The sequence below is a fragment of the Megascapheus bottae genome, chromosome 5, assembly GCF_031878675.1.
Source record: "Megascapheus bottae isolate mThoBot1 chromosome 5, mThoBot2.hap1, whole genome shotgun sequence".
Lineage (NCBI taxonomy): Eukaryota > Metazoa > Chordata > Mammalia > Rodentia > Geomyidae > Megascapheus > Megascapheus bottae.
The window spans coordinates 50860212-50878154 of record NC_143513.1 but is presented as its reverse complement, the minus strand read 5'-3'; the positions used below and the strand labels follow the sequence as shown (position 1 = coordinate 50878154).

General features: G+C 38.9%; 1 protein-coding gene across 2 annotated transcripts in view; it reads right to left on the bottom strand.

The window, feature by feature from the left end:
• Positions 1-2958, bottom strand: part of Casd1 (CAS1 domain sialic acid O acetyltransferase 1) — a 42904-nt gene extending 39946 nt beyond the window's left edge. Inside the window, exon 1 of one of the 2 annotated variants that reach the window (XM_090333124.1) lies at positions 2571-2958. In XM_090333124.1, the coding sequence (XP_090189250.1) occupies positions 2571-2703 (133 nt within the window). In that variant the 5' untranslated portion in view covers positions 2704-2958. The remainder of the gene's footprint in view (positions 1-2570) is intronic. The other variant, XM_090333123.1, reaches the window with a different exon arrangement.
• Positions 2959-17943: the final 14985 nt, after the last annotated feature.

The following is a 17943-nucleotide window of genomic DNA, read 5'->3' as shown; positions in this document are numbered from 1 at the left end:
TCTAATAATCGATGAGAAAGGTAGACTATAACACAATGGTAAGAAGCTGACCAACTGGATCCTAGCTCTGTCACTGTCACCAACCAGTTGTATAATTTAGGCAATTTACTTAACCTCTCTACTCTCATCTTCAAAATGTAAATAATACTGTAATTCACTGAATTGAAGACCACTGATTATAAGATATTATTTTATCATAGTACGGAAAAATGTTACCAATTAAACTTTGACATGCAATCAAAGTTTAAAGACTCATCCTGATTACAGAAATGTTAAGAAAGGAGACAGATGAAACATGGTAATTGTATAGATCTCATTGAATGGTTGTAAAAAAAAAATAAAAAACCAAAACCCTTAGTAAAACAGTGCCTGGTATATAAGTACTCAGTGTTAGCATGCAGTATTTGCCAAACTTTAATTCCTGTAGTGTACAAAAATTTCTGTAGTTTGTAAAGTGGGAGATACTAAGTGTAGATATTCAAATTGTACTCTACAGAGTCTGAAGACATTCATATACACACAGTAGAGATCCTAATACATAGCATAAAACCACCTTTCCATCTATGTTTCTCTCTTACTCTAAACATTTATGATGCAATTCTACTGTGCGCTTATTATCTTTGTGTGAAGGGCACTATACTTATCATAGTATAATGCTTTCAAAACACAAGGATGTTTAAAATGTTCCACGTAAGAAGTTTATTTCCCCAAAGACAACTCTGGCTCAAGTTCTTGACATGTAGTCTGGGCAAATACAAACACATCAGATGTAGGTTCATGCTCAAGGCACTGAGGTACCTCGGAAAACTGGTGACTCTCTTCTGGAGGAGGCTTCATAAATAATCTCCAGATTGCTACACTGACTCATAAAAAGCCCATCTGACAGTCTATTCTCCCTGCTGATGACAGACCTTGATAACATCCAACGTGTAATCTAAATATAAAAATTAGTATTCCAAGACTATCAAATGATTGACACAATTTTTTTTAAGCGAAGGAGACTTGAGGCTTGCTTTTGAGACAAGAGATTAGCTGTAAAACTTATCTTTACCAACTTGACATATTCAAAATCGGGTTAGATCACTGCCATCTCACACCAAACTAGCCTAAAATGATTGCTACTAATTAAAAAGAATTCTTCTCCCCCAAAATTACCACAACCAATGCATCAGCTCCATATCAAAGTGCTGGATTTCTATTACTGTGGCTGCAGATGAACCAAAGCCATGAGCTAAGTCATATGGCTGTTCATCTGCAGGGGACTGGAAGAGAAAGGCCAAAAGAATATCAAGAATCAAACTTCTTTGGTCCACTTAGTATATATTTAGGTTGTGAGATGTTCATATGGTATGGTACTAAAGTATAATACTTTTAGTATTCAAGAGTTAGTCAAAACAATGCAGCAAAAAAAACTGCCCTGGTGGTACTTTTAGAGAACTGGAATTAGAAGACAGCTCGTCTGGCACTCTAGGTGCTGTACATTTTGCCAAAGTAGGTGTGTAGAGTTAATGTGCACCTGTTCATTACACATTGGATCTTAATGGATTAATCTCACAGTCACCTAGAGCTGTCCAGATAATGGCTTCGATGGTGGTAAGAGCCAATATTAAAAGATTCTATTATCTATTTCCCACTTCCTGCCAGCCTCTCTCCTGGTGGCACTTTTCTAACAAAACAAAACAATCAACAAGGACAAATAAATATCCTTTGATTTGTGAGAGATAATTCATTTGGAAATAAGGAAGTCCTATCTCTTTTCTGCCATTACACGGATTTCAAACTGCTTACAACTTACTTTTATCGTGCACCATTCCTGCCAACTCCTAACTACTTTTTCTCAAATGTGTCTCCGTGTCTTTACTTTGTAAAACTAAGTAAATGAAAGAAAAAGTTAAGAAGTAAGTGTGCAACCCAAAAACCCTTCTGGAGTGGGTGAGTCACGAGGGCACCTCCTCTCACTTGGTCAAGGGCATCTTTCTAGCCAAGGATGGCCCTTTTTGGACAAAGGCAGTCCATGCCGCTGTCCAACAGTTGGGCCCGTCTCCAGTGACAGGGCAGAGAGGGGATTAGACAAAGACTTAGGAGCCAGACCCCCGGCCCTGCCTCCAGGAAAGAGAAATGTGTGACACCCCGCACCACACCGCCACCACTGTTAGGACCCTCTGGCAGGACGGTCCCCAGGGCCTCCTGGCCAGGGTCCTGCACGTGAGCCCCGGCCTGGCTCGACTCCCAGCGCCTGGCTCCGGTAGGGGTCTTCGCGACAGCCCGTCAGGCCAGGTCCCGGGGTGCGCGTCCTGGAACCCTGGCGCGAGGGGCTCCTGGGCGCAGGGGGGAACTGAGGACTGCGAGCCCCGGCCAGGACGGCCCGTCCTGGCCCGCGCCGGGGTCCGCCCCCGGGGGGCCAGCGGGGGCACGTGGGGGCGCCGCCTTCCGCGGGCCGGGCTGGCACGAGGCCTGGGGGACGTGGGCGTGTGCCGGGCGCGGGGGGCGGCCTCCCGCCGCCGTCGGCGCCTCCCCCGGGCCGGGTCGGGCCGGGCCCCGGCGGGGGAGAGGGCGCCCGGGCCGCTCACCTCGGTAGCGGCGGGAGGCGAGGTGGCCCGCCGCGAGCAGCAGCACGGCCACCAGCGCCAGCACCTTGGCGCTCCTCACGCTGAAGTAGTGGTTGATCTCCCGCTTGCCCAGGTTGTAGGCCAGAGCCGCCATCTTGGTTCCTCCATGACAACAGTGCGCGGCGGAGCGGGGAAGGGGCGCCGCGCAGGGGCAGCACTGGGGCGGCCGCCGCCGCAGCCAGCCGAGGAACCGCCGCCAGCGCCCGCGGCCGCCACCGGGGCCTCCCGCCGGGCAGCCGGACCCCGCGGCCCCGGCGCCCTGGGCCTCGCCCGGCCCCTCGTCGGCGGCCTCCCCCCAAGCCCGCCGCCGCTGCTCCGCCGTGCCGGTCCCCCAGGCGCCCCGAACGCCTGTCTCCTCCCCTTCCTCCTCCTCCTTGTTCGCCTCCTCCTCCTCCTCCTCCTTCTCCTCTCCAGCCTCCTGCCTTAATAACGGCTGCGCCTCCGAGGGGGGTCCGGATGCCGGGTGCGCGGGGGTCAGCGGCCCCGGCGGGCCCTCCGGGGTCACGGGGTCACGGGCGCAGGCCGCGGGCGGCGGGGAGACGGGGCACCGTGCAGAGGGGCCCCGGGGGTCCATCCTGGCTGGGACGCGACGCCTGGGCGCTCTCCTGTTCTCTGGCCTGCCACCTGAGCCCAGGTTGGGGCAACAAAAAGTACAGTTCCGGGAAACAAAGAGAAGGAACAGAAGAAGTACACAAGGCCTAGTCCCTCCTTCCCTCTCACACCCTCCTCTGAACTTTGCGCTGCTCCTCGAACTGGCTCGGCATCCCCGTCTGGCCAGTCGGGCCGCTCCAGGTGCTGGCCAGGTGTCTGGGCTGCTGGTTATTATCCGGGCTGGGAGTAAGACAGGTCTTGATACTCGCCGCCTTTACTGCCTTGGCCTGTGTATCCTGCAAACGTTTTTTGTTTTTTTTAACTGTGTTTGCCCAGTTCCCCAGGGCGCACTGTAGAGGAGACACAGAGGGAGCCAGCCAGACTTGGTGCAGGTGACAGAAACTCGCCTGCTTTCACAAAAGTTAACCGGACTGGGGGAGGAGTGGGGTTTTTTTTTGTTGTTGTTGTTGCTGTTTTTGTTTTATGGCAAGCCTCCCCCCTGACGTTGGTTATTGTTTTGTGATTTTTTTTTTTAATGAAGTGACCACTCCTTTACCTTTGTAAATCACTGGTTATTCCAACCATTTGTGTGTGCACTCATATATATGAATATCTGTGTACATTGTTCACAGTTCTGCTTGTTTTGTTTAGAATAAGTTATTGGAGAGTTGGAGGTGTTCGTTGTCCAGTATTCTTTACAACTTTCCCATTTACCCATCCCTGAACTTGTGTTTATAGGCCCCTCTCAAAATTATAGAACTTAGACCGAAGGGACTGTAGAGATCTTATCTAATCACTCTCATTGTTTTCATCCAAGGACTCTTTTATTATTATTATTATCATTATCATTATTATTATCATTATTATTATTATTTTCAGCCATAGACCTCATATCTTGAAAGATTTTTGTCACTTAAATGAAATAACATACATCACTGTCATGGGTGTACTGCTAATAAGCAAGAAAGTTAAATAAGTGTACAAACATTTGGGCACTGTTCCCTGCAAATGGTCGCTTAATTTGGGCTGTCATTCCTCTGATCCGAGATTGATCACATGCTGGCAGAATTAAATAAGATATTGTAAAAAAAAAAAAATGGTCTGCCAATCACATCCTAGACATGTCTATGATGTCATCAACAGCAAATTAGAGTTTCTGATCAGCCTTCAATATACCAGTGTTAGCCAACAGGATTGATTTAATGCCTGCCAAAAGTAAAGAAACTTGACATTTTATTTAATTGCAATTTCCAGAAGGCTTTCTGAAATACTGTAAATAGCTTTCAAATCTCTTTTTATTTCTGCCCTCTAGTTCGAAGCTAATCCCTCTATCTCTGCACTAAATTTCTCCTTGCCCCTACATTAATCACCTTTCCCTGAGTCCTTTAAACTCTCCTTCACATCCCTTCTCTCTTTCTTTTTCTCTTTCTCCTTTCTTTTCCTTCCCCCTCCCCTTGTTTCCACTGATAAATTTATCTTTTTAAATGAATAACACCCATAGCTTCTGTTCCTATATATTTACCTCTTCCCCATCTGTAATTCCTCTTAATAACACAGTTTTCACTTGCTTCTCTTCCTTCTCCATTGTTTTATCAGGCCATGTGTGAAAGACCTGTTGTTAAAAAAATTAAAATTAAAATTAAAAAAAACAAGGGAACCTTATGTTCTTATCATCTTGGATCATTTTCTTGCATCTGATGTACCTTAGTTGGTATCCATCAAGTTCTCTTCCTTCATGTCTGGAAAGAGGCCTTTCTTGGACCTTCTTTAAATGATTTAAACCAGGTATCCGTTGTCAGTCCACTTTTGACTGTTATTAAGTGATCTTAAGATAATTTCTGGGCACGGAATGTAGCTTAGTGAGAGTGCACGCCTAGCATGCATGAAGCCCTAGGTTCAAATCCTCAGTACCACATACATAGAAAAAGCCAGAAGTGGTGCTGTGGCTTAAGTGGTAGAGTGCTAGCTTTGAGCAAAAGAAGCTCAGCCACAGTGCCCAGGCCTTGAATTCAAGCCCCAGGACTGGCAAAAAGAAAAAAAAAAGTTAATTTCTGACATATCCATCACTAGCAACTCCATTACACACATATAATCAATTTCTATGCACATACACACATGCACACATGCATGTGTATTTCTGCATCCTTATAGTGTAGCATTGTCAATCATATCTGTTTACTAGAACAATCCTCGAGTACCTAGTAGTTAATTTCAATACAAACTCATCACTATTCCTTCATCTTTTAACCTATGTGCCTCATCATGTCACGCTCCTCCCATATATCCAAGCAAGTGCTTCATTATTTTCTTCTTGTTTTTTTTTTTCTTTTTTGCCAGTCTTGGGGCTTGAACTCAAGGCCTGAGCACTGTCCTTGGGCTTTCTCAAGTCTAGAGTTCTACCACTTGGGCCCTAGCATCACTTCCAGTTTTTCTATGTATGTGGGATGGAGGAATGGAACCTGGGTCTTTGTGCATGCTAGGCAAACACTCTACCACTAGGCCAAACTCCCATTCCTCATTATCTTTGATCCACACTAAAAACTTCTCAAATAATGTTGTCCTCCAATCACCTAGCTGTTGTCTTGGTTAAGGCATGCTTTACCTGCCCAAATTTCTTACTCCTTAACTCAACTTCCTTAGGTGTGGCTCAGAAATCTAGTCCTTCTCTAATTCTGCTATCTCTTTGTTAAGAGGATTTTCTTAAACTCAAATGTTGACGTTCACTTCCTGGAACAAATTATGTTTGCTAATTCATTTTCAGGTGAGAGAGAAAGAGAGGAAGAAAGTATCACTAGCTTTCATTTGAGAACCTATCTTCATGTCTCCCTTCCTTATTGCTGTTTCCAGTATATCCTTCTCTGTTCGACAAATGCTGCCTTTGTTAAAGAACCTCTCTTGCTACGTCATTTAATCATCAAACTTGTAGAAGAAACAGTGAATGGTCACTGTTCTAATCTTTTTTACTACTTCATATTCAGACACTTGAAAAATTACTTGTTGCTACTAGCTAAGCCACTCTTGTTGATCACATCCAAAATTATCAAATTCAGTGTCTTCATCTTGCAGCATTGTTGAAATATTTGTTCTCTCCAAATCTCCTCTGTGCACTGGTGGCATGTCTTAAGTGGAAGTACTCTTCTTAGCATGTGGGAGGCATGAGGTTCAATCCCCAGGGCCATTAAAAAAAAATTCTCTTTCATTATCCTGTATCCTTCGGGCTGAATTTACTTTCCCAATACATTCCTCTTTCATTTTGTGTGAAAATACTTACAGGAAAGTGCTACTTAGGCTTATCATGTCTGCTTATTCTTAGGAAAACCAAATTAGCTTCAAGCATCCTATATACTGGCTCCAAGCATGTAGCCTGGATTTCTGTCACTTATTCCAGACCTTCTCCCAAGTCACATACAGCATCCTTGACAATCTCACAATGTCTCAAATTCAATATGACAGAAACAAGCTTTCCTTCCTTCCAAAGCCATTCATTCTATTACATTTACTGTTCAGTTCATTAGCACTGCTATCCTATAAGACTTTTCAGCTAATTTCCAGTCCATCTTCTCTTGCCTCTACCTCATCTAAAGTATAAGCCATTCAAAGGACTTGTATTTACAAGTCAAAATATTGTATAGTCACACTAAATTATTTAGACTTTCATATAGTTAATTCTGAATTATAATCAAATAAGCTTGCATTCATATTTAGTACAAAGATTACCCTTGGTAAAGGATGAAACTAAATGAAAGGATCTCTAAGATAAGGAAACAAGAGCTTCAGCTTGTGTGATTGTTGTTCTTAATGTACTATGTTATTTCTCTTTTCTTTTGTTGCCCTTTGGTTAATCTCATATTGTTACTGTATCTGACTTTGTTACCTGGTATATTGTATTATTTGATTATTTGAAATAGGAAAGGGAAGGGGGAAAACAAGATGATTTGGAGGGGGTGGGGGGAGGGAAATGGGGGCAAAAGCATAAGAAGGGATATCAATGTATGAGAAGTAATGCACCTCCTATCTGGCAAATGTAATTGTAACCTCTCTATACATTACCCTGACAATAAAATATTAAATTAAAAAAAAGAACTCAAAAAAAAAAAAAAAAGATTACCCTCGGGCCCCTAGCATTGTCTGTTTTGTGGAGTCCTGTTAAGTTCATTTGGAAGAGAGATGGTAAGGGGAAAGAGGAATTCCTGTTTCTGAGAACTTGACCCTTACTTGCTCACTTGAAGACCCTCAAATAAATTGATACTTGATATAATCTACTTTCATTTAAACTTATAAATTTCAAAGTAACTTTAAAAGTCTCTTCCATGAAGCTGTGAATTAAAGATAATTAAAATCAGAGTAGCAAGCAAGAAAAAAAAGCAGTACATCTTCTCATGCAAGCTCTTTGTTAGTTGTATTACTTAGTTATGAAAAGCCTATTTGTGTGTTTGTATAACATACTAAGCACTCACAAGAAAACAATTTGAATTTGTAAGAAATTTGCAAAAAAATGAAATGTTAAAGACTGGTTAAAGCAAGAATTTATATCCACACATTATTAAGATTACAATCCGTAAGTATATAATGTTTTGTTATGAAAATTACTACTGACATAAGACCATCAAATTTAGGAAGACACTTAAAAATTAAGCTTCTAAAACATGAATGCATTAATGTTCTGTTCTTTGCTGGTTCATGCTGGTAATCCTAGGTACTCAGGAGATTGTGATTTAAGGACTGTAATTTGAAGTTGCAGGAAAGTCTGTGAGTCTATTATCTCCAGTTAACTACCAAAAAGCAAGAAGTAGGGCTGTGGCTCAAGTGGTAGACTACTAGCCTTGAGTAAAGAAACTCAGGAACAGAGTTCTGTTCAAGCCTCAGGACCCTGTATCCTCCTCCATACACACAAAATAATTTTCTATTCTTTGAGAACACAAAAAGCTGGTGTGTATTGCAAATGTCTCAAATTACATGTTACTATCTAAGTACTATCAGACCAGCACATAATTTATAAATAAATTAATATGCACAAGTTAAAGGGATACATGCTCCGACTTTTAACTGATATGTATCACCAGATCTTAAAATAGAATTGGAGTCATGTAGTGATTCACCATGCCTCACTCACTGTACCTTTTTCCAAGCTCTTTCTTTCTCACCAATACATTCTGGTTTAGGCTCCAATGTATCCAAGAAGACCATTGCATCAGACTTCTAGACTTCCACTGGCATTCATGGGATTCATGCTCTCACTTTTGTCTTTTATAGTTTTCTTTCCTCCAACTCCCAATTGCTGTTTGAACTTATTTAACTGAGACATATTTAAAATTCTTATCTCCATGCTTAAAAATTATGCAGTTGGGCCAAGGGTTTGGCCTAGTGGTAGATTGCTTGCCTAGCATGCACGAAGACCCGGGTTCAATTCCTAGGTACCACATACATAGAAAAAAAGTGGTGCAGAGGCTCAAGCAGTAGAGCTCTAGCTTTGAGAAAGTCCAAGTACAGTGCTCAAGTCTTGAGCTCAAGCCCAGGACTGGCAAAAAAAAAATCTGCAGTTATCTTGGCTGGAAATATGGTTCAATGGTAGGGGGTTTGCTTACATGTGCAAGACCCTGTGTTTAATTCCCCACAGTGCAGGGGGAAACAAACAAAAAATAATTGGTAGTTCTCTACTGGGACAAGAAAAATTCCTGACCATTCAACATGCTTAAGATGATCTGAGTTTAGGCTTCAAATCACATTCCTCTCCCAACTCTTATTTTATCCACTTATGCTAAAGGATAAAACAAAAATATTAACTACTTGTGACTTTTTTCCTGGTTTGAAATATAAATTTCATTCAATTCAAAAACTTTCTTATTTAAAAGTTTTCTACATTTTGATTCATCTATTTGTTCTAGCAGTTCCTTATGAGATTGGAAGTCTTTTCCACATCTGATTTCTCATAGCATTTCATTTTTATTGATGATTAAGTACATAAACTCATCCAATTAGAACAGATGAATTCCTGTATACTGGGTATGATATGGAATTAATAGTTTGTATTTTGAGATACATTGTAGGGTTCTTTATTATCTATTCAGTTGGTATTTTTATTTTTCTCCTTATTTCCTTCCGTTGGATTTTATATATTGAAGCACAGGGCTTATTCCATTTTGTACTATTTGTAGGAAAATTTCATAAAACTTTGATACATGGATGAAAATATTTATCTTCAGTGGAAGACTGGGCATTGTCCAGATACTCTTATTCTAGTGGTCCCTTCTATTGTTTCTGAATTATTTTATGTTGTAACTTACATAATACAGTAATGTAGATAATTTCCTCCCATAGAAATGAAAATTTTATCTCTTTTGGAGTGCCCTATGGACATTGAACAGATTTGAAATTTTTTTCTATTAAGCAAACTTATTTCATCTTAAGTATATAGGTGTAGGTTTTTTTGAATTTTCCTTTGCATCAGTTGTAACATCTTACTGTTTGTCTTACTGATAAATTCAGTAAGAAACCTTTGACAGATGTACATTTTATATCTGTACAAAGGCATGATTTTATCTTCCTTTGTAAAGTTATTTTACACATGAATGTGCCCTTGAATTTAGTCATTATTAACATTTCTTAATTTCAAATGAAGGATTATTTAATGAAGAACACTAGAGGAAATATATTTCTCAGAATTTTTAAACTTGTGGTAGAAAGTATTTTTTCATATATTTTTATTGTAATTTAGAAAAGTATTTTTAAAACTGAAATTTTGCCTGTCTAAATAAGAGAACCAATTCCTCTAAAAACCTGAAAAGGGCTTATTTTCATTATAATGAATGTGAACATAGTCCTTTATATCTTTTGGTCAAATGTGTCCTACAGCAAACAAATCATAAACCAAATATCCAATTTGTATATTGTCAACTGTTTAAAAAACTCATACAGAAAAAAATCTAAACTATTATAATTTATCCTTATAGGTTTAAAAAGTTTGGAAGTTTTCCCCTTGATAAAATAATGTAAGGATCTTCTAATATAAAAGTTTCACAATATGCTCACGTTTTGAAGTCACCCTATATTCAAAGATGTCTTATTTGTCTTTAGATTGTAATCACTCAGGAATCAACCTTACGTCTCTGAAAATTTCTACCTAAATTCTCTTCTTGGCCTATGTATTTTTTTTGTCAGTTGTGGGACTTGAACTCTGGGCCTGGGCACTGTCCCTGAGCTCTGCAGTTACCCCTTGAGCTACAGCATCACTTCCAGTTTTCTGTTGGTTAATTGGAGAGAAGAGTTTCACGGAATTTCAACTGTGATCCTCAGATGTCCACCTCTTGAGTAGTTAGGATTACAGATACAGGCATGAGCCATCACAGGCTGTTTTTTTTCCCTTCTTCTGTATTTGTTTCTCTTCTATCTTGTTTCTTTCTGTTACCAAATATAGGGTTTACTTCTGAGAAAACGACTTCCTAGCCTAGCTGCCACAATTTATTGAGTAGTTGAGCAAAAGTGTGAACAGAAACAGAAGAAAGAAAAAGTGGATGGATTAGAGAGAGATTTATAATTGAAATGAGCACAACTTGTTTATGGACTGCATATCAATAATAAGAATCAGAGTGACACATTTCTATTTCTGACTTGAGAAACTGATGGTGGCTTCAGGGACCACTTGCTAATAGGAAAACCTCAAGTAGAAATAAGTTTATGAAAGATGATCACAATATGTCTTCATTTTATTCTTGTTAACATTAACAAAAGTAGAAAGCTAAAACTAAGAAAGAAAAAAAATATCAGGGCTAGGAGTTTGGCCTAGTGGTAGGAGTGCTTGCCTAACATGCATGAAGACCTGGGTTTGATTCCTTGATATCACATATATAGGAAAAAAAATCCAGAAGTGGTGTCATGGCTCAAGTGGTAGAGCACTAGCCTGGAGAAGTCCCAAGGACAGTATTGAGGCCTTGACTTCAAGCCCCAGGACTGACAAAGAAAAAAGAGAGAGAGAATATGAAATGCCTTGCATAGTCATTCTTACTATTCTTTTCTCCATGTTAGAAATACAAAACGTACAGTTTTTCAGCCAAAATTAATGTTTTCCAACAATGTGTTAAAAACATACAGAAAATATAACAAAATTACAAGAAGAAAAAATGATAGTGTGATAATTATTTTCTCTTGCGTCTTCCTCAGAGGCTAAGACAAATTCCCCTCTCTGTGAAACAGTTGGCTGCAACTGTTGGAAATTGACAGTCCACTGCTTTCTTTAAAGCCACAATGTCCCTTAGGCAAAGGGAGTATGAGTATCTCCCAATGTTTCTAAGGTGAAGGTTGCTAACCATTGATCAGATCAGAGAAGGGCAATTGGAAGGAGAAAAGAAAATTGTAAATGACCTGCCTGGTTTCACAGCCTAGTGGCCCAAAAGGTACTGCCATTTTCCTTAAGCAGGTTAAGGAAACAATGGAGGTTAATTAACTTAGAGATGTTTTTGCTGAAATGGCCCAAACTGCCTTAGGCCTCAGGTAAGTCTAATGCTGTTAGATGCATCTTGGCCTTCCACTTTCTACTATATCACCTTTGAATGTCTGTAAACAAATTAGGATTGCTTTTGGTGCAAGGCTGTGCAGCTCACAGGGATATGGGAAAATGTATTAGGTAATGACTGTAAAACACGTTAAATGATTTATTCTTTAGCCAGTTTTTTCCTAAGGGATACTTTGTTTCACACACTTACAATTGCCATCCAGGTAGATGATAAAGAACAATCTTCAACTACACATTTAGTGAGTTGCAAGAGATGACTCATAGACCTTTTACTCCGTGAATACAGATCATATATTTCTTATAGCGAAGTTCTTTCTTTCTAACACATTCTTTTGTGACATTTAGATATCATTTTCAGTTTTCAGGAGTGGCAGGTATAACTTCGTGGTCGTTAGAAAAAAGTTTTTATTATGGGGGTAGAATAATGTAGTAAAAAGAGCGTAGGTTCTAAAAGAACATTTGGAATCTGACACCTGGCTCTACCCTTCACTAGCTAAATAACATGTCAAATCATTTTACCTGTTGAACTTCAACTTTCACTTGTAAAAATGATAATAGCACCTATCACTCAAGGTTGTTTTTATGACTAAATAAGTAATGTATAGTTCTTGACATTTAGATAATAAAAAATTCTTTCCTCCTTCAAACTTCAATGTCACTGGCAAACTCATGAGCAGACTCATAAGCCTTTCCTCTACTGATCTATCACTGCATGTACACATGTATGTCATGGAGAATGAATGTTTAAAAGAAAATAGTCAAGTAAAACTCACATACATTTTTTTATTTAAGCAATCTTCCGTTATGTCAGTTAAAACTGAAACGAAAATATCACATTAGAGAATCTCCATTTTAGCTGGATGCCAGTGGCTCCCACGTATAGTCCTAACTATTCAGGAAGATGAAATCTGAGGATCATGATTCCACAGCCCAAGTAGAAAAGTCCAAGAGACTTTTATGCCCCGTATACTGCCAGAAAAGCTAAACCTAGAGTGGTGGCTCAGGTGGTAGAGAGCTGACATTGAACAAAAGAAACTCAGGAACAGTGCTTAGGCCTTGACTCCCAGAACTGGCAAAAACCAAAATCCACTGTTTTACTTTATTCTGTTTTAAACTTTTGCTTAAGTTTTCCCTGTTTTGATAATAATTTCTAGAGATTATTCTTGATCATGCATGCACATATATACAAAGTTAATCCCATTCCATTTTGGCCTGATTGTTGACACAGTTCAGCAGCAGGTATCAACTAATCATATATAGTTCCGTGAGCATTCAGTATTGATCAACCACTGAGGCAGAATAATTAAATTTGGCCAAGTAATTTCATTAAGGAATATCAGATTTGGTAATTTAAATGTGTCTCTTATTTTTCTTTGTATCCCCAAACCAAGAAACCAAGGCTTATAAAATCTACCCACCATGATTTCACCTTTTAGATTCTGCCAAATTAATTTCCACATAAAGTCTCTCAACAAAAAGGTCCTGGCTGGCCAACAAGTGCTGGAATAAAACCTGTTTCCGTGAGTGAAATTGGTAGGCATTGCTCTATAATAATACGATTTCTATATCTGATCAAATGTCATTTATTCTCAAATATGATTCCAGTTATAAACTGTATGACTGTAAACACTGAAGAAATCAAACATCTTTGTGGGGGTACAATATATACATTTTTTAAATTTATTTTTTATTTTCTTATATATTTTTTATTGTAATTAATAGAAGGGTTACATGATATTTGTCAGATAAATGGTGCATTAATTCCCATACATTGATACCCTTTCACATGTCTTGGTCCCCATTTCCCTTCCCCCTTCCCCCACCCCTCATCTTGTTCCCCACCCCCCCCCCCCGTTCCCTATCCGATATATCAGGTAACAAAGTGAGATATAGTGTAACAATATGAGATAACCAAGGGCAATATATACATTTTTAATAAATGGATACCCTATGAGAAAGAAGACAACGTTTTTTTCTGGGTTATGGGGCTTGAACTCTGGGCCAGGGTGCTGTCCCTGAGTTCTTGAAAGAAGACAATTTTTTAATTGTCACTACGCAGCTAAATATTTCAATATAAGGCATGGAAATAGAGTAAGGACATTTGGTTCTGAATTCTAAAAGGGAAGTGAAAGCTTTAAGTTATTTTAAAAATGTTTCATTTAATGTTGAGAGTTACAAACAAATTACAAAATAAGAGAAAGCACTTCTTTACACAAAGTAAAGAAAGTACATAATTAACAAATGTTAACAATACTACAAACCAAGAAGCAGTAATTAATTTCCTCTCATCTGTTCCTCTGTTCACTTTGTTTATGTATTCATTTCTTACTCTACTCTGTCTTGGATCAGCAGGCTGCTTTCATGAAGCCATGTGCCTCTGTATTAACAGGAGTTCTGAAATTTTTATATGCATCTGAAAATAGTGAAAGCAATTTTCTTTATGCTCCAATGCTGTTACACATGAATTTGGTCACTGAAATGCAAATAATTAAAAGTACCTAGTACAATCCTTTCTGTAAAAGTCTGAAATTAAGCCAGGCACCAGTTGCTTATGTCTTAGATCTCAAGTGAGATCTAAGGATCTTGTGGTTTAAAACGGCTTGTACTGAAAATTCAAGGAGACTTTTATCTCTAATAAAGCACTCAGAAAAAAGCCAGAAGGGGCACTGTGACTCAAGCCCCAATACTGGTTAAAAAAAAAAATCTCAGGGTTTTTTTGTTGTTGTTGTTGAAGACACAACTCTTAGGCCACAAGCTTTTTCATAAACCAATAGCAAAAAAGCTGCAATCATGGAAACAAATGAGTTTAGCTAAATGATTGGCCAACTACAAGTGTCAAAAGTGAAGGCAGTGAATTTCCTGTTGGGAAGTTTTACAAAACTTTTAATAAAAACTTTGATCAGTGACTTTCTGGGGGTAAGAATAGGTTATAGCAAGATCACTAACAGATGTTAGGGATGCACTTTAGGAAACATGTGAGTGACAGGTGAGTAAACAAGTGAGTAAAATGTTATGTATTTAACATTTATTTCATTTGACCACTTATTCAATCCTTACTATTACATTAAAATAATTTTTGAACATGTCTTAGGATCCAAGAGTTTACATGGGAGTATGGTGGCCAAAGCAATTAGACCACTGAAGATGCTGAGTGGTAAGAAGTGAAAATGTTGCTAGGTACCAGTAGCTCCTGCCTGCAATCCTGGCTACTCAGGAACCTGAGATCTAAGGATGGAGATTGAAAGTTAGCCCAAAGTCTGTGAGGTACTTACATCGAATCTAGAGTGGAGCTGTATTTCAAGTGGAAGAACACATAGCCTTCAGCAAAAAGTTCTGAGATAGCAGATCAAGCTCCAAGACTGGCACCAAATCAACAACAGATACCAAAATAAGAAAAAGAAAAGAAGTGAAAATGTGTTCTTGAGTATACTGGAACAGAACTTGCTTTAAAATGGTAAAACACATGTACAAGGTCTCAGGTTAAATTATTAGCACCAAAAATCAATTAAGCAAAACCATAATTTCTGTACTTATAGGTGAAATATCTCTAGCTAACGAGATAAAATTTTTAATTTTAGTCAGGAATAGATAAATGTGCAAACAAGAGCAAAACTTGTCTCTGGAGGGGCTGAGAGAAGAGAGAAGAGTCAATTGACTTTCCATTGCACAGCCTTTACTCATTTCTGGATAATAATTATTTTGTGGTGCAATCAGTTATCTGTACCTGGTCATTACCTGTGAGGTGGTGAAGCTAGCCACTACTATGTATCATTCAGGTACTGAAGGATGAGGCATAGAGACCAAAATGGGCTATGAAGCACAATTTTAATTCTTAAGCCTAGAACCATCAGCTGGGCTTATTTAATGACAAGACATGATGAGACAAGTTTGAGAGCTACTTTACATGAGAACCTACATATATTTGTAGTTTCTTGGATGTAGTGAGGGGGAAATTGAATTTAAAGTTCATATTAAGTATTGTCACATTTGTTCGTAAAATAATGAGTGGCTTCATGAGGGTTAGGACAGTGGCTTAGATGATTATTGAGGTTAAAATGAGAAGGGAGGGGAAACATTTTAAGAAAGGATCATTCTGAAAATTTATATTGGATGTTGCTACTGGGTCTGTTATTATTAGTCCTTCCCTCTTATGGCCACCTCGATCAATAATGTACTGTGCTGCCTAGCAGTTCTTGCATAAGTCCCTTGACTTTCTTTTTCAGGATATACCACTTCAACTGGGACTTGTAGCTCATATCTGTAATCATAGATACTTAGGAGGCTAAGATTTGAACAGCAAAGTTCCAAGCCAGCCTCTGTAGAAAAATCCAAAGGATTTTCATCTCTAACCAGTAGAATGCCACAACTGGAATGTGTGGCACAAGTGGCAGAGCAGCAGCCTTGAGTGAAAAAGTAAAAGCATGAGGCCACGAGTTCTAGCCCCTTTCCAAGTTTCAGTACCACCTGTTTTGATGAGCCTGATCAAGAATCATTTATATCATTCAAAAAAATTTTTGAAGGGAATTTAGGGAGATCCTAAAGTGAACCAAGTGTGATGCTGTTCAGTATCTTTTTACTTACCATAACTTCAATACAATGTTCTGAATTTAAAATGAAATAAGAGAATGAACTGAGAAAATATTCTCCTTTAGAAAGCTTAAGAGAGAGAAAATTATTTGATTCAGGATTCTTATCATATTCAAGGTGAACATCATCATATTCTTTCTTTATATGTATACTACTATTTGATTATTTTAAAATTGTTTGAGGCCATGTATTATATCAAAGATTACTCAAGTCAACCCGTTCTAGTTTTCCAAAATTTCAAATTTTCAACTTAATTTCCTTCTGTTCTTTTTGTATTCCATGCTTAAGAATGATATTACCCCATTTGTAAGGAAATGGAAAGACTTGGAAAAGATCATATTAAATAAAGTAAGCCAGACCCAAAAGAACATAGGCTCCACAGTTTCTCTCATTTGTAATAATTATTATGTGTCTAGGATTTTCTTAGCAGAGGAGTGCAATAGTTAAAAAGCCATGTGCGTATGACCATATGGGAGGAGGGTAATTGAAATGAATTCCAGGAAAGGGAGACAAGAGATGGATGACTTTGTTTCTGGACATTTGGGTAAATGCCAAGGAGTGAGATTTCTGGATGATAGGGAAGCTCTATGTTTATTCTTTTGAGGAATCTCTATATTGTTTTCCATAGTGGTTGAATGAGTTTACACTCCCACCAACAGTGTAGTAGTGATCTTTCCTGGCCATATCCTTGCCAGCATTTGTTGTTATTAGGTTTTTTGATAATGACCATTCTAACTGGAGTGAGGTTGTTTTGATTTGCATTTCTTTATGGCCAGAGATATGGAGCATTTCTTCATGTGTCTATAGGCCACTCTTATTTCCTCCTCAGAGAAGTCTTTAGCCCACCTTTTAATGGGATGTTGTTCTTTGAGGATTTGTTTTTGAGAGATTCCATTTTTTTAAGCTGTTAATATATTTTAGATATGAGACTTTTGCCTGTTTTATGCTTAGTGAAGATCTTCTCCCACTCTGTGGGCTTTGTATTTAACTTGCTGGCTATGTCCTTTGCCATATAGAAGCCCTGAAGTTTAATGCAGAGCTTTTAATGCAGAGTCCCATCTGTCCCAACTTTCTTTAATTTGTTGTGTTTCTGGGCCTTTATTAAGAAAGTTTTAACCTGTGCCAAGGAGTCCTAGTGTATCTCCTATTCCTTCCTGTAGAGTTTTCAGGGTATCTGCATTTATCTCAAGGTCTTTGATCCATTTGGAGCTATTTCTGGTGCAGGGTGACATAGAAGGATCCAACTTTAGTTTTCTACAGGTACTTAACCAATTCTGCCAGCACAATTTGTTGAAGAGGTTGTCTTTCTTCCATTCTATTTTTTTCGCTCCCTTATCAAAGATTAGGTACCTATAGGTCACCTAATACGTTAGTGAGTTGATTTCTGGGTCTTCAGTTCTATTCCATTGGCTGTCAGGACTGTTTATATGCCAGTACTAAGCTGTTTTGGTTAAAATAGCTCTGTAATAAAGTCTAAAGTTTGGTAATGAAATTCCTCCAGTGCTGTTCTCTCTGCTAAGGATTATTTTTGCTGTACAGCGTTTTTTATTATTCCATATGAAATTTTAGATTGCTTCTTCTATTTCCTTAAAGAATGACATTGGGTATTGATGGGTATTGCATTGAGTTTGTAGATAGCCCTGGGCA